At 39.2% G+C, this 23,987-nt stretch overlaps 1 protein-coding gene across 1 annotated transcript in view; it reads right to left on the bottom strand.

Annotated features, from left to right (window-relative positions):
• Positions 1-23,987, bottom strand: part of TMEM232 (transmembrane protein 232) — a 480,401-nt gene that overhangs the window by 165,020 nt on the left and 291,394 nt on the right. Inside the window, exon 13 of the mRNA XM_006886706.1 lies at positions 20,444-20,685. Coding sequence (XP_006886768.1) covers positions 20,444-20,685 — 242 coding nt within the window. The remainder of the gene's footprint in view (positions 1-20,443; positions 20,686-23,987) is intronic.

The following is a 23,987-nucleotide window of genomic DNA, read 5'->3' as shown; positions in this document are numbered from 1 at the left end:
TTTACTTTCCTGGATACTGGTGCCAAGAGTGTTGACTGTGGAGCCAAGCAAACTAAAGCTGTTAACAGTCTCAATCTCTTCACCATCCATCCTGATGCTGCCAATTGGCCCAGTGTTGAGAATCTTTGTCTTCTTGACATTGAGCCTCAATCTATATTGGAGGCTGCAGTCTTTGACCCTCTGCAGCAAGCACTTCAGGTCCTTCTCAGTTTCAGCAAGCAGGGTTGTGTCATCTGCATAACGCAGATTGTTGATGAATCTTCCACCAGTCCTGACACCACACTTCTCCTCACAGAGTCCAGCCTCCCGGATAATGTGTTCTGCATACAGGTTGAAAAGGTATGGACACAGGACACATCCCTGGCATACCCCATTCCGAATTTTGAACCATGCAGTGTTTCCTTGCTACATTCTGATGACTGCCTCTTGGTCTAAGTATAGGTTTCACATTAGCAAGATCAAGTATTCTGGGGTTCCCATTCTTCTCAGAGTCAGCCACAGTTTGTTATGATGCTAGTGTAAGATATAAAATTTGTAGAATAAAATTCTTAGTATGATAAATATTATCAGAAATAAAGTTAGTATCTTCCTACCTTCTAGATATATGCAAGCAAAGATTAGTAATCTCTGATATTTCAAGGATTTAATTAATACACTTAGAGCATTAATGTATAAGACATTTCAAAAGAAGAGTATAGATGAAGTAACTGGCAATTTAAAAATTTAATCTTCAATATTCTGGTTCCTAGACCTTAAGATAAACTTAAGAAAGGTTCACTTATAAGCAGAAAAAAGGGAAATACTGTGACTTGAATTAGAAAAATGGTTTGGTTTTTAAACTGACATTTTTAAGATATAGTAAAGAATGATAGATTTTTTTTCCGTTTAAATAAAAAAAGATTACAGAAAGAAAGAAAGAGAGAGAGAGAAAGAAAGGGCATAAATCCAAAAGCAGGCCCAATAACTTGAAGCAAAAGAAAAAAACAAATCAGTCGTTGTTATTAGGTGCTATCGAGCATGACTTATAGCGACCCTATGAACAAAAGATCTGAACCCTGTTCTATCCTGCACCATCCTCTCTCTTACTGACACACAAGAGCCCATTGTAGCAGTCACCGTATCAATTCACCTAGTTGATAGTCTTCCTCTCCTTCACTGACTCTCCAACATTCCCAACATCATGTCTGGCACCTGCAGCAACATGCTTAAAGTATGTGACACAAAACCTCATCATTCCTGCCTTCAAAGAGCACTCTGGCTGCACCCTCTCCGAGACATATTTGTTCATTCTCTTGGTCGTCCATCGTATGTTTAGCACTCTTCTCCAGCACCCACTGTCACCATTCCTACTAAATATTATACTGAAAGTACTTTTTAGGACAATACAGCAAGAGAAGGAAATAAGAGGCATCCAGATTGACAAAAAGGTGGTGAAATTGTCACTATCTGCAGATGATATGATAGTGTACATAGAAAACCCCAAGAACACACACACATACACACACACACACACACACACACATTTGTTAGCACTAGTAACCAATTCAGTAGAGTGACAGGATACACAGTCAATAGAATACAAAAGTCAGTAGAATCTCTCTATAGTAAGAAAGAAAACACAGACAAGGAAATTAAGAAATACCATTTACAACAGCCAATCACAAATTGAGAGACTTATAAATAAACCTAACTAAAGACACAAAATATCTTTACAAATAAAACTATAGAACATTCTCCTGATAAAAAGAAAGGATCTAAATAAATGGGGAAATGTTCCGTTTACAAATAGGAAGACTCAATATAGTGGCAAGGACAATTCTACCAATACAATCTATATGTTTAATACAATCCCAATACACATACTAAATTCCTCTTTCAAAGAAGTAGAAAAGACAATAGGCAAGTGTATTTGGAGAGAAAAAAGACTCCAAATAAGCAAAGCATTTCTGGAGGGGGGGTGGGGAAATGAAGCGGGAGGCCTAGCACTCCCTGATTGCAAAACCTACTATGCAGTTATAAGAATCAAACCAGCAAGGTACTGGTACAATGACAGGCACAGAAACCAATGGAACAGAATTGAGAGCCCAGAAATTAACCCACCATCAATGGTCAACTGATATTCAACAAAGAAACAAAAAAATTATCAAATGAGGAAACAACAACCTCATCAATAAAGGGTGCTGGCAAAACTGGACTGCTAATTGAAGAAAGCTAAAGCAAGGATCCACATCTCAGACCATATTATAAAATCAACTCAAGGTGGATCAGAGATGTAGGACTAAAGGGCAAAACCAGAAAGATCAAAAGAGGCAAAAAGGGATCAAGGTTAGAAGATGTAGCCCATGGTATAAAGAAGCTGACAAAGACAAAAATATACAACCACAAAAGAATAAAATTGATGAAGGTGACCGACTAAAGATTAAATCCCTGTGCACATCAAAAACTTTTCAAAACAAGATAAAACAAACTAACAAACAAAAAACCCAACTATTGAACGGGAAAGCATATTGAGCAATACAATCTCTGGCAAGGGCCACCACAAGAAAAACACTGATAACTCTATTACAAAATAGTCGCAAGACAGACTTTTCACGGAATAAGACGATCCAACAGACATATGAAGAAATGCTTAAAATCACTGGCAATAAGAGAGATGTAGATCAAAGCCATAATGAGATACCACCTTACCCCACTAGCAGTTTGCAAGTTTAACAAAACAGAAAGCAATAGATGTTGAAGAGGATGTGTAGTGATTGGAGCTCTCATATGCTGTTGGTGGGATTGTAAAATGGGACAACTGCTCTGGAAAGCAGTTTGGCCAATCCTCAAAAAGCTAAATGTAAAAATTCCACATGACCTACCTATTCCACAGCTAGAAATATACCCCAAGGAATTTAGAACTGAGACCCAGAGATTTACACACCAATGTTCACAGCAGTATTATTCACAATTTCAAGAACATTGAAACAGCCCAAATGTGGTACATTCACATCATCTAATACTACACGGCACTCAGAAGTAATCATTCTGAAAATTATTAAACCGTTTGGGAAAGATTAGAGAGTGTTATGCTGAGTGAGCTCAGTCTCATAAAGACAAATACTGCATAAAACCATTATCATAAAAATAGAAGCCTAAAAGTATATGGGGAGCCAAAAGGGTAAGGGGTGGGAGCAGAGGGGTGAGGATAGTCAGGGTGGAAATCAGGTTCACACAATTTGGTGGGTGGAGGGAGGGAAAAAGGAAATGGGAAAGATCCGATGGGGATCTAGAAACACGGAGTAATAGTGGGCATAGTTCAATGGTGATTAATTTTATAGGATACAATGAATGAGAATGATTTTATAAAACACATTGCAAATGAAGGATAGTATAAAACACAATGTATAAGAATTTTGTATGCAAACCAATATAAAATAAAAAAATTTAAAATAAATATTGTATCAAAGAATGCATCAGAGAACTAGACAATGACTAGGGATGATAGGAGAGTTGATGCCTTTGAATTGTGGTGCTGGAGAAGAGTATTGAATATACCATGGACTGCGAGGAGAACAAACAAGTTTGTCCTGAAAAGGGTGAAGCCAGGCAGCCCCTTGAAGGTAAGGATTCTGAAGTTGCCAAGAAGACAAACAGATTCTTCCTGGAGAAGGTTAAACCAGGCTGCTCCTTGGAGGCAAGGATTCTGGGGCTTCGTCTGACATACTTTGGACGTGTTGCAAGGCGGGATCAGTCCTTGCAGAGGGACATCATGCTTCGGAGGGTGGAGGGACAGAGAGCAAGTAGAGGAGAGGAAGACCTTCAATGAGATAGATGGATTCAGTCACTAGGGTAATGAGGACAGGTGTGTCAGAGACAATAAGATTGGCAAGAGATAGAGCAGGGTTTAGAGCTGTTGTACATAGGGTTGCCATGACGACGACAACACCATCAAAGGAGAGTCAAACCTTCAATTTACTAGAAGCAAATGTAATTTCATACACAATAAAACACAAAATCTCTGCTTCCAAAGCATTAAACAAAAACACAGTGAAGAAAAATATATTTTAAAAAAACAATTTTTTTAGGTCATATGCTATGGCAAATGTTTTATCAATAAGGAACCCTTTTTCACTTCACTAGTAAATTTTCAGAAATACAATGTTTGCTTTGTTGCTCTAACACAACAGAAAACATACAATCTTAAATTTGCAGTCCTCCTGCCTTTAAAAATTGTCCTATATTCTGCAGGTGTGCCTGAATATTGGCCTTCTATCTTTAACATTGCTTGCTATTTGTTCAAAACATAAAACAGCGATTTTTTTAAGACTTAAACGAGGAATTGTTATAGAGCCACATGAACACACAGCAGATTTTGAATTATGCCTTGCATTTATATCTGTGGGGCTCCCAACACACCTTAGTTTTCATTAGCTCTATTAACTACAATCTAGACCTAGAAGTGGGAGGAAGTAAAGAATGAACAAAAGGAGCAATCTGTGAGACTGGGGATTTGATGAAGAAGTAGGTAAAATAAGAACTAAACCTTCCAAAAGTTAGTGTGCTTAATTTAGAATAATGAGATTGGGGTGAACAACCAGGTATATTCCATACTACTAAAACACAGCAGCCAGAGGATGGATTATCTCCTCTCATGCAATTCATTGCCTCTGAAAACAAGCTAAAGGTCAGCTGTGGGTTGGTTCCCACCCTATGGATCAGAACAACAATACAAGTCAGACCTGGTCCAGGCTTTGTCTAAGAGCTTCTGGAGTTGTAATCCTATTCCACTCCCCTCTATTATCCCAAAATTAGTTTATGACTTACTAGACCTAGTGATGCCAGTGAAAAGGCATACATTTCAAAGCCACCAGTTGCTTTCTGGGATAAAAGTGGGCAATCTCCTCTCATGTGATTTTGCAAACTCTGAAAATCCACGGGAGGGTCAGCTTTGAGTTCGTTTCAAATCAGTGGTAATAAGCTAGGCGTTTTCGTTGGGAGCTGGCTGTATACTCAAGTCCAGGAGCCACAGTTCAAACACACAGATAAGAGCTTCTGCCCCTGAAGTTGTGTATGCGCAATGAGGGATGCCCTGCTGACGATATTGTCAGGTTGCTATGCCGCTGTGGCTCACTCTTTTGAGGCAGACACACTCTAAATGTCATAGATAGAACCTATAATAAAATGGATAAGGAAAAACATTGTTTTTGCAATGTCAGAAATTAGTGACTGTCATTTATTTAATGAGCAGTAGACTCTGATGAGTTTGATTTACTAATCCCACAATCAAATTGTGGAGGATTCTCTGGGTCTTAACCGCACTCCTGTCTTTGTTGGTTTTTTTCTCACATCTTGCATTTTCTCTTTCACTTCTCCAAATTCTGTGCACATTCTTCCATTTGTACCTTTGTTCTCAATGTCTCCTTTCTTCTTAATTACATCTTCTTCCTTTCTGTTTGATCAGTTTCCCTTTTTTTTCTGCTTATAAATTTTCTTTTAATTTTTTTCTTGTGCCACCCACATGTTTCCAGATCTGTCTTTTATATTCTGTATCCATACATCCCTTCTATCTTTTTTTCCCTTAGATGAGGTTTTAATTCCATTAGTATTTTAATTTATTTTTAAAAAAATTCATAAATCAACTATTTTTCAAGCCTGCAAACCATGTCTACATAAATAATCTTCAACTGCTGTCATGTTTTGAGGGGATAAGGCAGACTGTGATCTAAAAAAATAAAGTATTCCAATTACAAAGCCTCCAGTTCAGTATGTCTTTTTGAATTATAAAGGATTAAACTATACAAGTAACATATAAAATAAGAGCATGGTAGTTTGACATCATTTATAAATGTTTTCACATACATATTAAGTGTTCAATATACACACCTCATGAGCAATCTAGCCTTAAGACAATTATTTTTTATTACTTTCAGCCTTCCATATATTTGACACTATAAATATACTACTGAAAAGTTGGCAAAATATTTAAATAAGAAATAAGTTTGTGAAAATTTACAAAATACAACCAAAGTCCACTGGCTGGTAATCTTATCTTACATGTTGGAATTTTATTTTTCTAGGATCTTAGCCAGAAGCAATAGTGGCAAGACACTGCACAGCAATCCCAGAGGTATGCGCTTCAAATCCACCAGATGCTGTGCTGGAGAAGGAGGGGGCAATCTCCTCCTGTACCAGTCAGATCTGATTTGACGGTACACGTAAAAATAATACAATAAAACTTTAAAAAAATGAATAGGGCCCACTTAACCAAGAATGTAACCCATGTTTCCCTTCTATCTTTTAACCTGTTGCCTAGAGAGTAGAACACAGAACATAAGGGCACAAAGCCTTGAGCATTTCTCTGAAAGAGACAGGAGTAAGAATAGCACAGCCCCACCCTGCTCCAGAGCAGAAAGCAGAAAAAGAGCACTTGTTTCATCTCCATGGTGCCTCTAAAGGCCTGGCACCAGCAGGAGGTTCATTTATTTGTTGTGGACTCACAGATTTTACTCAGAGTTGTGGCACAGAGAATGACATTTATTAGAGAAGTTAGTTGGAAAGTTTTTCAGTTCTCTCAGCTTAAGAAATGCAGACCAAGTTCTTCCCTCTTTTTTTCTCCAATACTTTGTTTTGTCCTCCGGAGCTGCCCTATGAAGACTTCTGTTCAGCTCTTCTTTTACTTCAACCTGCTTTCCTTTTGTTTTGGCTTCTCAACACTTCACTAAAATTTTTAGAGTCTCTTCTGATATCCATTTCTATGTTTTCTTTCTCATCTGTTTTTTGTTTGGTTGGTTGGTTGGTTTTTGTTTTTGTTTTTGTTTTTCAAACAGGATCAACAGTTTTTAATTTTGAATAACCTTATATTAAAAACAAAACAAATATCAACTTCAAATGTCAAAAACAAATGAAAATCATACAGCAGTAAAATGGATACAAAATGGCTAGAGGTAGAATCTAGCTGTATTCTGTTGTCTCAAGCCTGGGAGTTGTAGCTGACTATATCTGATATAAGCCGTATTAACACAGATATCTGTCACATATGTAACTTTCCACAGCTACCCAGACTGCCTTCTTCTTGGTTTTCTCACCCTGACTCTTACTACCTACCATGGCCAGTTTCTTTTTCAGGTATGCGGCAGGAATAATTGTATATACCGCAGTAAATAGATGTGGTTTTGAAAGGTGATTCTTAAAAGAGGGAAGCAGGGCAACTATCCTGGGCAACTATCTCCATTCAGAGGAAGACTGTGACACCCTTTCTCATGAAGTAATTCTGGTGGCAGAGAAAAAGGATGACGCTGTGTGCAGCCCTCTCAACACCAGACTCCAAAAATGACCCTGTTGCTATGAGATAGAACCAGTCTAAGCAGACTTAACCAGCTTCAGTCAGGTTTAAATCTCTCATGAGTTTGCTGGTGCCTTTTTGTTGCGGCTGCTAACAGTTCTTACTGAAATGCCAAAATGTAACTCCCTGTAAAATTAAAAAAAAAAAAAAAGAAAAAGAAAAAAAGGTGTGTGTTAAAATAGATTAGTTTGTTCTGGTTTTTAGAGTATTGCATGTAGTGGTATGAATGAGGCAATGGTGAAATGCCTCTTGACCACTCAAAAGCAAACCGTAGACACTTTTCCCACCTGCAGTCAAGTCTGGAACTAGAATTAACTAGCAACAAGCCTGAAAATTTGGTTACGTATGTAAGTACAAAGCTGATTCATCAGATCCCTGTTCTGGCCCTCAACCCAATGCATTTCAACTAATGCATCATCCACTTCCTTCTTAACGTTTATCAAACACTTAAACAGATAATGTCCAGTCACTCGAAGATGTTTTCCCTTTTCAGCCATTGGGTTGCTGGCCTGCTCAGATGCCTCTTGGTCCTGGGGTCCATTGCTAGAGCCTTTACAAGTTTCCCAAACCTCCAAGCTTCCCTTCCCCTCATTCCTTTCATCCTCTGTGGGTAATGGGTTTTCTTCTTGGGAAAGGGAATGATGGTTTGGGCAGAGCCCCTCAGTAGTGACAGACTCGCCCTCTTATACAGCAAGCCTGCATGGGGTGCTTTCCTGGGGACCTGGGGCCAAATCTTGGCTACTGCCAGACTCTTTAGGGGTGGACTTTTTCTCTTCCAAGGCTTGGATGATGCCCTCAGGAGCTCGGAGAACTTCTCTCAATTGTCTTACTCATTCTCGTTTCTTCCTTCTTAAATGAATCCAGGAGTTTTCTATGACTGTTAGGAAAAGGCTAACTTCCTCCTTATACAGGGAACTCACTTGTGCTGGACCTTCAGATCAGTGAGTATTTTTTCAATCCATGTTGTCACAACCACTATGCCTTCCACTGTCTCAGAACCCAAAGATGAGGCTTTGAGGGATAATTCCTTCATCACAGACTCCAATACTACAAATGTAATGGGTTTTCGTGGTTTCTCCAGTTTTCTTCGTTTACTTGGTGGTGATGGTACTGTTACATCATCATAAAAACTCCATGCTAAAGCCCATCTCATTGTCCGACCTTGACAGAACTCAGTATAGGTGACTTTAGGAACCCCTTGTATCCGAAGTTCTTCCTTCAGAGGAGCCAGACTGCACTTCTTCCCCAGCATACAGCTATACCACCTTAGCCTTTTTTAAAGTTGTAAACTGTCATGGATGATCCTTTTAACAAACTCCAATTCACCTCCTTCTGCCATGATCTCTGTAATACCACCAGTGTTTACAGAACTAGGTGGGAGTCTTTGAGGATTCCGAGAGTTTAGTCCCTTGGCTTCCAACTGGTTGGCAAAAAAGGGAGGGTTGCACATGCAAAAATCATAGATTATCTCAGATTCTTCTTTAAGAGCATCCATCAGGAGTGTCTTCTGGGGTACTTTTACCACTTTTATGAGATCAGATAAATTATTCTGTTCCACATTTTTCTTTGCATAGTTGAAGCACACATCATCCACTTCTGTTGCAAGGAAATACCAGCTATTTAAGGTTGCTCCAAGCAAAGGATAGATGCAGGATGCCCCAGTAACTATATCAATTCCTCTTCGAAGAGAGCTTTTGTCAGAGTCCTGGTGACCAATCAGATCTTCTACCCAATGAATATAGTTAAGTCTCAGTGGCACTGTGGGAATTAGTCTTTCCAAAGGAATATCAATAGAAAGTCCAAAATTTCCCTTAAGAGAGTACAGGTCAGAGCTCTGACTGCTTCAGGATCCTTAAAATTAAGATGCCAAGGAGTCTGAGCAGACACACAGCTGACCCTCCAGCAGGTTTCCTGTCCCGTAGAGGTCCCTCACTCTTCCACTTAGGTTTATCTGAACATGATGCTTAAAATCTAGATATTTGGATGCCAGATATGCAAAGTCAGGAGGTTTGTCCTTATATCTATTTCTTGCATGTATTGATTTAACTCAGAGCCATCCTCGGAGGCCAAAGTTCCTGCCAGACCAATTGTCGAACTTGGGCCTCTACAAGTCCATACTCTGAAACCACCCGCAGCGCGAAGCTCCTAGAAACGCAGATGTTACGCTCTCAGCGCGCCGCCTTCTTGTCGGTTTTTTATGAAGATATCTTGCTTTATCTTGTGCATCCTCACAATCGCCACCATACTCAATCCTATATTGTTATCACTGTGTCAATACATCTCATTTAATGTTTTCCTCTCCTTTCTTGATGCTCCACCTCCGCAGAATGATGTCTTTTCCCAAGGACTAGCCCTTCCTGTCAACATGCCCAAAGTATGTGACCATGGTATATAGTCAGTATTGTTCAACAACACAAGCATTCAAAGGTATTGATTCTTCTTTGGTCTTCTTGATTCATTGTTCAATTTTCAGATGCGTAGGAACAACTTATCTTGGTCTTTAAACTGATATCCTTGCTCTTTAGCACTTTCGAGATCCTTGACAGCAGATCTCTTTTGATTTCTTTTTTTATTTGCATTTTTTAATTAATTTAAATGAAAGTTTACAGGAACTTAGGGTTTCTAGTCATTCATGGTTGCACTTTTCTTCCTACACACCCCCGTCCCCTCCCCGTTCACTCTTCTCCTTAAAAAGTAAAAGAAAAACTCTTTCACTGTTTTGCAATTCCCCACAAGTCCGCTCCATTATGTAGCCTTCATTCTAGACTCCTGTCATGACAATAATATCCAATAATGTATTTCTTTTAAACAGTTTCTTCTTCATCTGTTTCAATGCAGTATACATCATCTCTCCCCTCCTTCTCTGCCTTCCCTCACCCCAAGTCAGTCCCATTTTACAACAGTGGCCCAATGCAATATTTGTCCTTTTGTGACAGAGATATTTCACTAAGCATAATGTCATTCAGGGTCATCCACTCTGTATAGTAATTCTTGAGTTCCTTGTTTTTCAATGCTGCATAGTATACCATTGTGTGAATATACCAGCGCTTCTCTATCCATTTGTTTGTTGATGGGCACTTGGGTTACTTTCAGTTCTTTGCTATTACAAACAAAACAGCAATAAACATGGGTGTGCATATATCTGCTTGGGTGGTGGTTATGGTTTCTTTAGGGTAAATTCCCCGTAGTGGAATTGCTGGATAATACTTGCAACTTTTTGAGAAAGCACCATACAGCCTTTCATAGTGATTGCACCATTTTATACTCCCACCAACAGTGTACAAGGGTTCCAGTTTCTCTGCAACCTCGCCAGCATTGATGTTTGCTGTTCTGTTAAATTTTGCTATTGTTACTGGGGTGAGATGATATCCCATAGTTGTTTTGATTTGCATCTCTCTTAGAGCTAGGGATTTTGAACGTTTCTTCATGTGTTTGTTTGCCATCTGAATGTCTTCTTTGGTGAAGTGTCTGTTCATATCCTGTGTCCATTTTTCAGTTGGATAATATACCTTTATCTTGTAGTGCTCAAGTATTTTATAAATCCTAGATTTAAATCCCTTGTCTGATATGTCATTACCAAATATTTTCCCCCCAATATGTGGCTTTCCTTTTTACTCTGTTGGAGAAGTTTTGGGATGTGCATAGGAATTTGATTCTTAGAAGGTCTTTTTCATCTATTTTATCGTCTCCTGGTTGAAGATTTTACAGGATGCTTGGAAGACTTTTTATACTGTGGATTAGGACTTGTAGCATTCTTCCAAGTTTTTCTTTAGTGAAGTTTATAGTCCTTGGTTTTAGTGCTAGGTCCATAATCCACTTTGAAGTGGTTTTTGTGTATGGAGTGAGGTGTGGATCTTGCTTGAGTTTTCTGCAGATAGTTTTCCAATTTTGCCAGCACCGTTTGTTAAAAAGGCTGTTGTTTCCTCACTTAACTGATTTCATCTCCTTGTCAAAAATGAGTTGACCATAGATAAATGGATTGATTTCTGGATTCTCAATTCTAATCCATTGATCTATGTGTCTGTCACTGTACCATTATCACGTTGTCTTGACCACCATGGCAGGTTTATTGGGTTGTTTTTTTAATACTAGTTTATTTACAAAATTTGAATATAATGTTTTCGAGAACAGAATCTTTCAATTTCCCTCAACCCCCCATCCAATTGTACAACTCCATGATTAATTCCCCCCTCCTCTCCCATCCTCACCCCTTTCCTTTCACCCTCTGCCATACTTCTTGGATCCTTATACTCATTCTACGATAATGGTTTTAGACAATATTCGTACTTGTGGGATTGAGTTCACTCAGCATAATGCTCTCAAGTCCCTTCCAAGTTAGGTAATAATTTACAAAGTCCCTCCCAGGTTAAGCAATAATTTACACACTCATTGCTCCTGTGTGCTGCTATTGTATGAATGTACCATAATTTCTCAATAATCCATTCAAACCTATTCTTAAGATTATCTCGAAATTCAGGTGGAATAGATTCAAGATCCTATCTTGGTTCCTATGGACTTATTTTCATTTTCTTTCGCCTAAATTTGAACTTGCACATGAGTAATTGATGATCAGGCTTACAATCTGCATTTGTCCTGGTTTTGACTGCCAATATTGAGCTTCTCCAATGATTTCTTCCATAAATGCAGTCAATCTGATTCCTAGCAGTGCATCAGGTGAGATCCATGTGTAAGGTCATCATTTTTTTCTTTTACAAAAGTTTTTTGTAATGAATAAATCATTGTAAATACAAAAGTCAATCATTCTATATCCAGCCTCATTTCTACCACTGAGACCATATTTTCCAGCTTCTATTTCTTCTACACTGTTTCCTACTTTTGCATTCTAGTCAACAATCACCATTAATGTATCTTGATTGCATGTTCAGTCAATTTCAGATTGCAAGATTTGGTAAAAATTCTCAATTTCTTTCTCTTTGGTTCTAGAAGAAGTGTATATTTGAATAAAAAAGGAAGAAGTTCAAGCTGCTTTGAAGGGCTTGGCAAAAAATAAGGCCCAGGAATTGATGGTATACCAATTGATGTATTTCAAATAACAGATGCTGCCCTACATGTCCTCAAGTTGTGTCAAGAAATCTAGAGAACAACCACTTGGTCAACTGACTGGAAGAGATCTATATTTTTGCTACTCAAAAGAAAGGTGACCCAACAGAGTGTGGAAATTAAAAAAAAAACTATCATTGAGCAATATCATTGCATGTAAGCAAGATTTTGCTGAAGATTATCCAAAAACGACTGAAAAAACATCAAGAGAATTGCCAGAAGTATAGGCTGGGTTTAGAATGGGTCGTGGTACTAGAAATATTGTAGCTAATGGTAGACGACCTGCGACTCGACGGCACTTAACAACAGCAATATTAGATGGATCTTGGCTGAAAGCAGAAAATATCAAAGGAATGTCTATCTGTGTTTCATTGATTATGCAAAGGTGTTTGACTGTGTGGATCACAGCACTGTGGCTGACACTGAGGAGAATGGGCATCCCAGAACATTTGATCATGCTAGTGCAAAACCTGTAATTAGACAGGAGGCAGTCGTCAGAACAGAGCAAGGCAACAGTGCATGGTTCAAAATTGGGAAAGTATGCCAAAATTGGGAAGGATAGGATGTATTCTATCCCCATACCTTTTCAACCTATATGCAGAACACATTATCTGGGAGGCTGGGCTGTATGAGGAGAAGTGTGGCATCAGGATTGGAAGACGATTCATCAACAATCTGCATTATGCGGATTACACAACTCTGCTTGCTGAAACTGAGGAGGACTTAAAGTGCTTGCTGAAGAAGGTCAAGGACTACTTTAATATGTATTGAGACTCAATATCAAGAAGACAAAGATTCTCACCACTGGACCAATTGGCGGCGTCAGTGGATTCTGAAGAGATTGAGATTATTAACAGCTTTAGTTTGCTTGGCTCCACAGTCAACACTCTTGATACAGCAGCGAGGAAATTAAAAGACATATTGCAATGTGAAAATCTTCTATTAGAGACCTCTCCAAAGTACTAAAGAGTAATGGTGTCACTCTGGAGACTAGGTGTGCCTGACACAGGCTATGGTCTTTGCAATCACTTGCTATGAGTCAGAGAGCTTGACAATGACTAGGGAGGATAGAGAAGAATTGATGCCTTTGTGCTGTGATGCTGTAGAAAAGTATTGAATAAACCAGGGACTATTAGGAAAATGAATAGGTTCTTCCTGGAGAAGGTTAAACCAGGCTACTGTTTTGAGGCAAGGATTCTGAAGCTTCCTCTGACATATTTTTGACATTTTTCAAGGAAAGACTAATCCTTGGAGAAGGACGTCATGTTTGGGAAAGTGGAGGGACAACACAGGAGAGGAAGACCCTCTATGAGGTGGATTGATTCAGTGACTGGGATAATTGGGGCAGGTGTGCTGGAGACAGTGAGATTGGCACAGGATAGAGTGGAATTTAGGGCTGTTGTACGTAGGATCACTATGAGTTGCAGGCAACTCAATGGCACATAACAACAGCAACAACAGATCTTCTTTGTATATGTATGAATATGTGTATGGATATTATGTCGTGAGTAACAACTCACATGATATTTCAGGATAGAACTTGAAAATGACCTTTTGACTATGAATACAACACCATTCTTGAACATTCCCAGAGCACTTAATTGTGCTCATGCAAAATATATACTATTTTTTTTATTTAATTGTCTTTTATATTTGTCAAAGATCAGTTGACTATAAATAGGTAGGTTTATTCCTAAGTTGCATATGACTCAGCCCATAGTCTTCCAAATACTTGCTATGCATCTGAGAGTTGAATAATGACAGAATAATGATGACAGAAGAAGAATTGATGCCTTTGAGCTGTGGTGTTGGAGAAGAGCACTGAACATCTCATGGACGGCCTAGAGAACAAACAGATATGTCTTGGAAAGGACACAGCCTGAGTGCTCTTTGGAGGTAAGAATGATGAGGTTTTGCCTCACATACTTGAGACATGTTTCTAAGGGGTGCTACATTTCTTAGAGAAGAATATGATGCTGGAAGGGTGGAGGGTCAATGAAGGAGAGAAAGACCCTCAACCAGGTGGATTGATACGGTGATTGCTGCAATGGGCTCTTGTGTGTCAGAAAGTTTGAGGATGACACAGGATAGAAAAGGGCTCAGATCTTTTGTTCATAGCATTGTTATGAGTTGTACTTGACTTGATGGCACCTGACAACAAGAACAGTTGGAGTGTGAAGGAAGCAAAGAAAATGAAACAATGCACATCCAGGTTTAGTCCAGCAATCCCTAGCGAGGCTAACAGCAAAACACAATTTCTTATTTAGTAAGAGTACTGGTTTCAGTTCAGCAGCCATATCCAAATCATCTAGCAAGTTTGCTTCAGAGAAATTGAGTAAGCTTCTTCTTCAAGAATCTGGCAATAATAGCAAACCTTTACCCTTTACCACAGCAAACCTGTGCCCTTTATCTCAGGCCTCCTCGATTACACCTAGCCGCAGTTTATCCACAACAATGCCACAGTCTTTCTCAGGCCTGTTTCCTTAATCTCCTTTGGTTATATCAAGTTTCTCTTACCTGTTTCTCTCAGGTACTGTTTACCTAACTTTTCATCGTGGGATAGTGTACTCGTTCAACATTCTTTCAGTAACGTCACATTGATCTTCCTTTCCTTCTTGTCTGTAGTCTTATATGTTATATTGAATACAACTGTAATTTCTAAAATAAACCTCAAAATATATGAAACTTAAATCTAATATCAGCTAACATCTTCATAGAACCTTGATCATGCTGCAATTGCACAAATATGCACAATATATATTGTATACTTTATAATGTGTATTGCAATAACACATGAGACTGCCTAAAGTCCAGGCTATGTGATTCTTAACTCTGAATCTATGTATTAATTATCTGTTACACAATTCCGGGAAAAAACTTAAAACTGTGTCAATATGCTCCTACTGTCCATTTTTCTACTGATGGGTTTATGCAAACCAAAAAGGAACTGCTTATTTGGCCTTGTTCCACTCAGTTTTCACATCTGCAATATAGTTTACCTTTAGGCAACCAGCAGAACCATGAATTTGAAACCTAAATAATAATACAGAAATTGGCTGAGGAGGAGAATTTTCTGAATTATTTAGCATCTGCTTCAAAAACGACAGAAAATATGAGACAAAATAAACCAAATAAGAGAATTAACAGATTTATACTGAAAATAATAAAAATATATGCATTGGAAAAATAGAATATATTTTATATTGTTGTGTTGTTGTTATGTGCCATCAAGTTGCTTGTGACTCATAGCGACCCTAAGTACAAGAGCCCTAAAGTCTACTCTATCCTGTAACAATCACACGGTCTCTGACACACCCTCCTGATTACCCCAGTCACTGAATCAATCCATCTCATAGAAGGCCTTCCCCTCTTGCACTGTGCCTGCACCCTACCAAGCATAATGTCCCTCTCCAAGGACCTCTCCCTCCTTACAACACGCCCAAAGTATGTTAAACGGAGCCTCAGAATCCTTGCCTCCAAGGAGCCACCTGGCTTGACCCTTTCCAGGAAGAATCTGTTTGTTTTCCTAGCAGTCCATGGTACCCTCAATATTCTTCTCCAGCATCAAAGCTCAAAGACATCAATTCTCCTTCTATCCTTCTTAGTCATTGTCCAATTCTCTGATGCATAACAAGTGATAGCAAAGACCGTGGCCTGTATCAGATGCACCTTAGTCTACAAAGAGACACCATTGTTCTTCAGTACTTTGGTGAGGTCCCTAACAGCAGACTTTCCCATGTCAATACGTCTTCTAGTTTTCTGCCTGCTGGTGCTGAGAGTGTTGACTGTGGAGCCAAGTAAACTGAAGCTGTGAACCATCTCAATCTCTTCACCATCCATCCTGATGCTGCCAATTGGTTCAGTGGTAAGAATCTTTGTCTTCCTGATATTGAGCCTCAATCCATATTGAAGGCTGCAGTCCTTAACCCTCTGCAGCAAACACTTCAGGTCCTCCTCAGTTTCCGCAAGCAGGGTTGTGTCATCTGCATAACGCAGATTGTTGATAGATCTTCCACAATTCTTCACCCCACATTTCTCTTCATAGAGCCCAGCCTCCCGGATAATCTGTTCTGCATACAGGTTGAAAAGGTATGGGGAAAGGACACATCCCTGGTGTATGTCCTTCCGAATTTTGAACCATGCAGTGTTACCCTGCTCTGTTCTGATGACTGCCTCTTGGTCCAAGAATAGGTTTCACATTAGCACGATCAAGTGTACTGGGAATGCCATTCTTCTCAGAGTCAGCCACAGTTTGTTATGATCCACACAGTCAAACGCCTTTGCGTAGCCAATGAAACACAGATAGACATTCTTCCGGTATTCCCTGCTTTCAGCTAAGATCCATCTAACATCAGCTACAATATCCCTAGTACCACGACTTCTTCTAAACCCAGCCTCGACTTCTGGCAGTTCTCTGCTGATGTGCTGTTCTAGTCGTATTTGGATAATCTTCAGTAGAATCTTGCTTGTGTGTGAAATCAATGATATTGTTCAATAGTTTCCACACTCTGTTGGGTCACCTTTTTTTTGGAATGGGAAGAAATATATATCTCTTCCAGTTGGCCCAGTGGTTGTTCTCCAGATTTCTTGGCACAACTTGGCGAGCACGTCCAGGGCAGCATCTGTTAGCTGAAATATGTTAATTGGTATACCTTCTATTCCTGGGGCCTTATTTCTTGCCATTTTCTTTAAAGCAGTCTGAACTTCTTCTTTCATCACCATAGGCTCTTGCTCATATGTTGTTTCATGAAAATCTGTGTCTGCCAATTCCTTCCGACACAGTGATTCAGTATATTCTTTCCATCTTCTTTTAATATTCCTGATCATTTAATATTCTGCCTAAAGCATCCTTGATTATAGCAACTCTAGGTTTGAATTTGTTTTTCAGTTCCTTGAGCTTAAGAAATGCTGAGCAAGTTCAGCCCTTTTGATTTTTTACTCCAACTCGTTGCACATATCATTGTAATATTTTACTTTGTCATCCCATGCTGCCTTTTAAAATCTTCTGTTCAGCTCTTTAGTATCTTGAATTTTTCCTTCTGCTTTGGCTTTTCTGCTCTCCAGTGCAATATTCAGAGTCTCTTCTAACATCCATTTTGGTCTTCTCTTGCTCTTTTGTCTTTGAAATGACAGTTTGCACTTTTCCTGGATGATACCCTTGATATCCTCCCACAACTCATCTGGTCTTTGCTCACTAGTGTTCAAGGCCTCAATCCTGTTCCTGAGACGGTTCTGAAATTTAGGTGGGATAGACTCAAAGTCACATTTTTGTTCTGATGGATTTGGTTTAATTTTCCCAGCTTCAGCTTGAACTTGCACATGAGTAGTTGATGGTCTGTTCCACAATCAGCTCCTGGCCTAGTTTTCACAGCTGATATTGAGCTTCTCCAGCATTTAGAATTTATTTTAAAAGGCCAAGATACACATAATTTAGTAGATAAACAAGAACTAAAGTTATAATCAAGAAATAAATATAGGAGTGGTAACCATCACAGGATATTAGGGTGACAAAATCAGAGTAGAAATATATTATCAATTATAATTTCCTAAGTCATAAAGTACTTAAGAGCAATGGTGTCTCTCTGGAGACTAAGGTGTGCCTGATACAGGCCATGGTCTTTGCAATCACTTGTTATGCATTAGAGAGTTGGACAATGACTAGGGAGGATAGAAGGAGAATTGACGAGTATTGAATGTTCCATGGACTGTCAAGAAAACAAACAGATACATCCTAGAGAGGGTTAAACCAGGCTACTCCTTGGAGGCAAGGATTCTGGGGCTTCGTCTGACACACTGTGGACATGTTGTAAGGAGAGACAGGTCTTTGGAGAGGGATATCATGCTTGGTAGGGTAGAGGGACAGCGCAGGAGGGGAAGACCCTCTATGAGGTGGATTGATTCAGTGACTGGGGTATTCGGGATGGGTGTGTCAGAGGCAATGCAACTGGCACAGTATAGAACAGGGTTTAGGGCTGTTGTACATAGGGTCGCTATGAGTCGCAAACGACTCGACGGCACATAACAACAACAAGCCATAATTAGAGGACACGTTGCTGGTGTACACCCTTACTGATTTTGAAAGATACATTATTTCCTTTCTCTGTTCTGATGACTGCCTCCTGGTCCAAGTATAGGTTTCAGATAAGCACAATCAAGTGTTCTGGGATTTCCACTCTTCTCAGAGATAGCCTCAGTTTGTTGTGATCCACACAGTCAAATGCCTTGGCATAGTCAATGAACACATATATATAGTCCTCTGGTACTCTGCTTCAGCCAGGCATGTGTCCTATCTCCATACTTTTCCAATCTATATGCAGAACAGATCACCCAGGAGGCTTGGCTCTATGAGGAGAAATGTGACATCAGGATTGGAGAAAGACTCGTCAATAACCTGCATTAAGCAGATGGTACTATCTTACTTGGTGAAACTGAGGAGGACATGAAATGTTTGCTGAAGAAGGTAGAGGACTTCAGCCTTCAATATGTATTGAAACTCAACATTATAGAAACAAAGATTCTCCCCTCTGGGTCAATTGGTAGAATCATGATATAAGGTGAAGAGATTGAGATTGTTAACAGCTTCAGTTTGCATAACTCCACAATCAACACTCTTAGTACCAGCAGCCAGGAAATCAATAGACAAATTGCCTTGGGAAAGTCTCCTGTCAGGCACTTCTCCAGAGTACTGAAGAGCAATGATGCCAGTCTGGGTGACTACGTTGTACCTGACCCGGGACATATTCTTTGCAATTACTTGCTATGCATCAACAAGCTGGACAATGATTAGAGATGATAGAAGGAGAATTGATTTGTTTGAGCAGTGGTGCTAGAGAAGGGTATTGAATATAACATGGACTACTAGGAGAACAGGTCCTACCTGGAGAAAGTGAAACCAGAGTGCTCCTTTGAGGCAAGGATTCTGAGGCTTTGTCCAACTACTTTGGGCATGTTGCAAGGAGGGACCTGTCCTAGGGGAGGGCAATCATGCTTGGGACGGTGGAGGGACAGTACAAGAGAGGAAGATCATCAATGAGATGGTTTGATTAGAGACTGGTTTAATGGGGTAGGTGTGTTAGAGTCAATAAGGCTGTCTCAGGATAGAGCAGGGTTCAGAGCTGTTGTATATAAGTGTCGCTGAGTGGCAAACAACTCAGTGGCACGTAACAACAACAACAACAAGACATAATGATGACTACAGCATCAGCACATATCAAGGAATAAATTGTTAGAAACATACAAAAAAACTAACTACATTCTGACTTTGCCCAAATCAAATAGGAAAAAACTATGATACAATGGATTATTTAAAATAATTTAAAGAATAAGTTGAGTTTCTTTCATGAATTTTTACCAAAAGCTTCAAACATTTGTAGCAGAGCCTTTATTAGATGTAAAAAGAATGATTTTTCACCTAATTTTTAATCTATCAGAGGGAGACAGCATGGAAGCTATCTAATTATGCAAAAATAGTTGTAGCAGGTTTAGAAATGTCTGGAATGAATTTGCAATTGAAGAAATTGAAGAATAAATCTGAAAAATATTTGCATAAGTAAATCTTTCCAGGTACAAAATTATTCAAAATCCAAATAAAAATATATAAAGACATTTTGGGGGGACCTGAATAACTATTGCCCTAACTTGGATGTATTAAAAACAGCCACCAATACACACACAGAGACACACACATCTCTTCATATGCACTTAAAAATAATTTAGTCTTGAAATTTTATTATATAATTTAATAATGACAATGAAGAATTTGATTATATAATTTTTAATTCCTGGTCCATTGTACTTTCCACAAAATAATCCATGGGCATTGACTTGCATTAAATAATATGTCTTTTAACAAGAAGAATTCATTCATGAGAAAGGAGTAACTTCCATATGATAGACTATCTTGGAGGTAGCAGTGTCATGATTTCAATTGCAGAAAAGAACCTGAGTTAAATAATTATAAAGCTTTAATTTAAGAACAGACTTTTATATGGATACTGTGGTTTTAAAATCTTAATTTATTAGAATAATAGAGCTATTTTAAATAGTGTTTTACTTTACCTTACAGTGAAACGTAGAACATGCTTCTTCATTGACTCTTCCCCTTTTCCTTGATTTTGCATTTGAGTTTGTTTTCTAAGTTGTTTCTTCAAAGGAAGAGGATCAGCAGGGGGAAAGAATAGTTTGGAAAGTGTGTCAGCAGTTCTCCATCCTATATACTTGGATAACGTTTCATCACCTCTATTTGTTGGAACTTTTGTGATGGAACTAGTGAAAGGATCAGTGGGATCATTGATCTCTGCCTGATGAAAGAAAAGAAGAAGGAAACAGGTGAGGTAGAGTTAAGTGCAAGAAAAGATGACATGGATTACCGTAAAGGATCATATGCTCAATAATTTTTCTAACTAATGTTTCCATTATCCAATCAAATGAAAATAGTTTTTTTAAGGAGAAAAATGCAATTTGATAAAATTATAGAGGATTATTAATATAATGACAGAAATTAAATGAAATGTGGTTATTTAAAGATACAGTTCTATTTTAAATTTGATGCATTATTCATTGTGTCATTATTTCATAAACATTTACAGAATTTGGCTTGAAGTAATACAGGCAGATAAGGTACCTACACATGTTTTTTTTTGTTCCACCACCTAAACTCTCCTTAAAGTCAACAAAACATTGTCATGCACACATTTGTGTTAAGTAGAGAAAAAAAAATAAAACAAGCCTTTATAACTAGGTTAAACTGAAGATTTTCTAAAATTTAAATTTATATTACATTTAATATTACATTTAAATATTAAATTTATATTACATTTAATATGTCAAAAATCAAACACTAGGAAAAAACTAAAATTTATTTAGGAAAGGACTATTTTTGAAAATTGTTCTATTTACATTTGCTAGGATTCATGACAAGTTTTCATTTCTTTCTTTTATTTGAAGTGACTAACAGTATATTTTCTGTGACCATAATCCATTGTAAATGATGCTGTTAAGTTTTCCAGTGCAAAATAAATTTTTGTTTCTGCTTGCTGAAACTGAGAAGGACCTGAAGCACTTGCTGCAGAGGGTCAAGGACTGCAGCCTCCAAAATGGATTGAGGCTCAATGCCAAGAAGACAAAGATTCTCACCACTGGGCCAATTGGCAGTATCAAGATGGATGCTGAAGAGATTGAGATTGTTCACAGCTTCCGTTTGCTTGGCTCCACAGTCAACACTCTCGGCACCAGCAGCCAGGAAACTAGAAGACGTATTGACATGGGAAAGTCTGCTGTTAGGGACCTCTCCAAAGTACTGAAAAGCAATGGTGTCTCTTTGGAGACTAAGGTGCATCTGATACAGGCCATGGTCTTTGCTATCACTTGTTATGCATCAGAGAGTTGGACAATGACTAAGAAGGATAGAAGGAGAATTGATGTCTTTGAGCTGTGGTGCTGGAGAAGAGTATTGAGGGTACCATGGACTGCTAGAAAAACAAACAGATTCTTCCTGGAAAGGGTCAAGCCAGGCGGCTCCTTGGAGGCAAGGATTCTAAGGCTCCATCTAACATACTTTGGACATGTTGCAAGGAGGGAGAGGTCCTTGGAGAGGGACATCATGCTTGGGAGGGTGGAGGGACAGCACAGGAGGGGAAGGCCCCATGAGGTGGATTGATTCAGTGATTGGGGTAATTGGGATGGGTGTGCCAGACAATGCAATTGGTACAGGACAGAGCAGAGTTTAGGGCTGTTGTACATAGGGTCGCTATGAGTCGCAAGCGACTCGATGGCGCATAACAACAACAACAATAATATCTTCAAATAAGGAACCTTCATAAGAATAAGTTGCATTTTTATAATTTTATTATTACTCTTCGTATAGCTGTGGTGGCTTAGATCAGGAGCTACACTGCAAACCTGAAATCACATTGTTTGAATACAGCAGCTGCTTCTCAGGGGAATGATGGGCAATTCTCTTCTGTGTGATTTATGTCCTCTGACATAACTTGATGGTACATAACAACAACAACAAATCAATTATGTGGTATAAAATAAAGAGTTAAATACTTTGCCGCAGATTGTTGTTGTTATGTGCCATCGAGGCACCTGTGACTCATAGCGGCCCTATCTACAACAGCCCTAAACCCTGCTCTATCCAGAGCTAATTTCACTGTCTCTGACACACCTACCCCCATTGCCCCAGTCATAGAATCAATTCATCTCATTGAGGGTCTTCCTTTCTTGCACTGTCCTTCCACCCTCCCAAGCATGGCATCCCTCTCCGAGGACTCTTCTGCATATAAATGAACAAATGCCGATGACACTACAGGGAGAATGAAATTCATATACACTACAGCAGGTATACTGCAAAATAGTACAACCACTATGGAAAATTGAATGTTATTAGGTGCCATCAAAAAGCTCTGATCCATAATGACATAAGTACAACAGAATAAAATACTGCTTAATCCATATTATTCCTGCTACATGTAAAGTCATTGTTGTAGTCACTGCATGAATACACCTTGGCAGTCTTTCTTCCCTTCACTGGCCTTCAACTTTTTTTCAAGAATGCTGTCCTATTCCAAGAACTGACCCTCACAATAACATGCCAAAAGACTGTGATAATTACTATCCTTACACCTGAGAAGCATCCTGTCTCCCTTTTTTTCCAATATAGATTGTTAATTCTTTGTCCATGTTGTTGTTGTTGTTATGTGCCGTCGAGTTGCCTGTGACTCATAGCCACCCTATGTACAACAGCGCTAAACTCCGCTCTGTCCTGTGCCAATCGCACTGTCTCTGACACTCCCATCCCAATTATCCCAGTCACAGAATCAATCCACCTCATAGAGGGCCTTCCTCTCCTGCGCTGTCCCTCCACCCTCCCAAGCATGATGTCCCTCTCTAAGGACCAGTCTCTCCTCACAACATGTCCAAAGTATGTTAGATGGAGCCTCAGAATCCTTGCCTCCAAGGAGCCACCCGGTTTAACCCTTTCCAGGACAAATCTGTTTGTTTTCCTAGCAGTCCATGGTATTCTCAATACTCTTCTCCAGCACCACAGCTCAAACGCATCAATTCTCCGTCTATCCTCCTTGGTCATTGTCCAACTCTCTGATGCATAACAGGTGATTGTGAAGACCATGGCCTGTATCAGAAGCGTCTTAGTCTCCAAAGAGACATCATCGCTCTTCAGCACTTTGGAGAGGTCCCTAACAGCAGACTTTTCCATGGCAATGCCCCTTTTAATTTCCTGGCTGCTGGTGCCAAGACTGTTGACTATGGAGCCAAGCAAACTAAAGCTGTGTACAATCTCAATCTCTTTACCATCCATCCTGATGCTGCCAATTGGTCCAGTGGTGAGAATCTTTGTCTTCTTGGCATTGAGCCTCAATCCATATCGTAGGCTGCAGTCCTTGACACTCTGCAGCAGGCACTTCAGGTCCTTCTCAGTTTCAGCAAGCAGGGTTGTGTCATCTGCATAACGCAGATTGTTGATAAATTGTCCACCAATCTTGACCCCACATTTCTCCTCATAGAGCCCAGCCTCCCGGATAATCTGTTCTGCATATAGGTTGAAAAGGTATGGAGATAGGATGCATCCCTGGCTTACACC

This window comes from Elephantulus edwardii, unplaced genomic scaffold (genome assembly GCF_000299155.1).
Source record: "Elephantulus edwardii isolate Elephantulus edwardi_28Jun2011 unplaced genomic scaffold, EleEdw1.0 scaffold00050, whole genome shotgun sequence".
Lineage (NCBI taxonomy): Eukaryota > Metazoa > Chordata > Mammalia > Macroscelidea > Macroscelididae > Elephantulus > Elephantulus edwardii.
The sequence above is the reverse complement of the archived record's forward strand: the minus strand, read 5'-3'. Positions and strand labels throughout refer to the sequence as shown.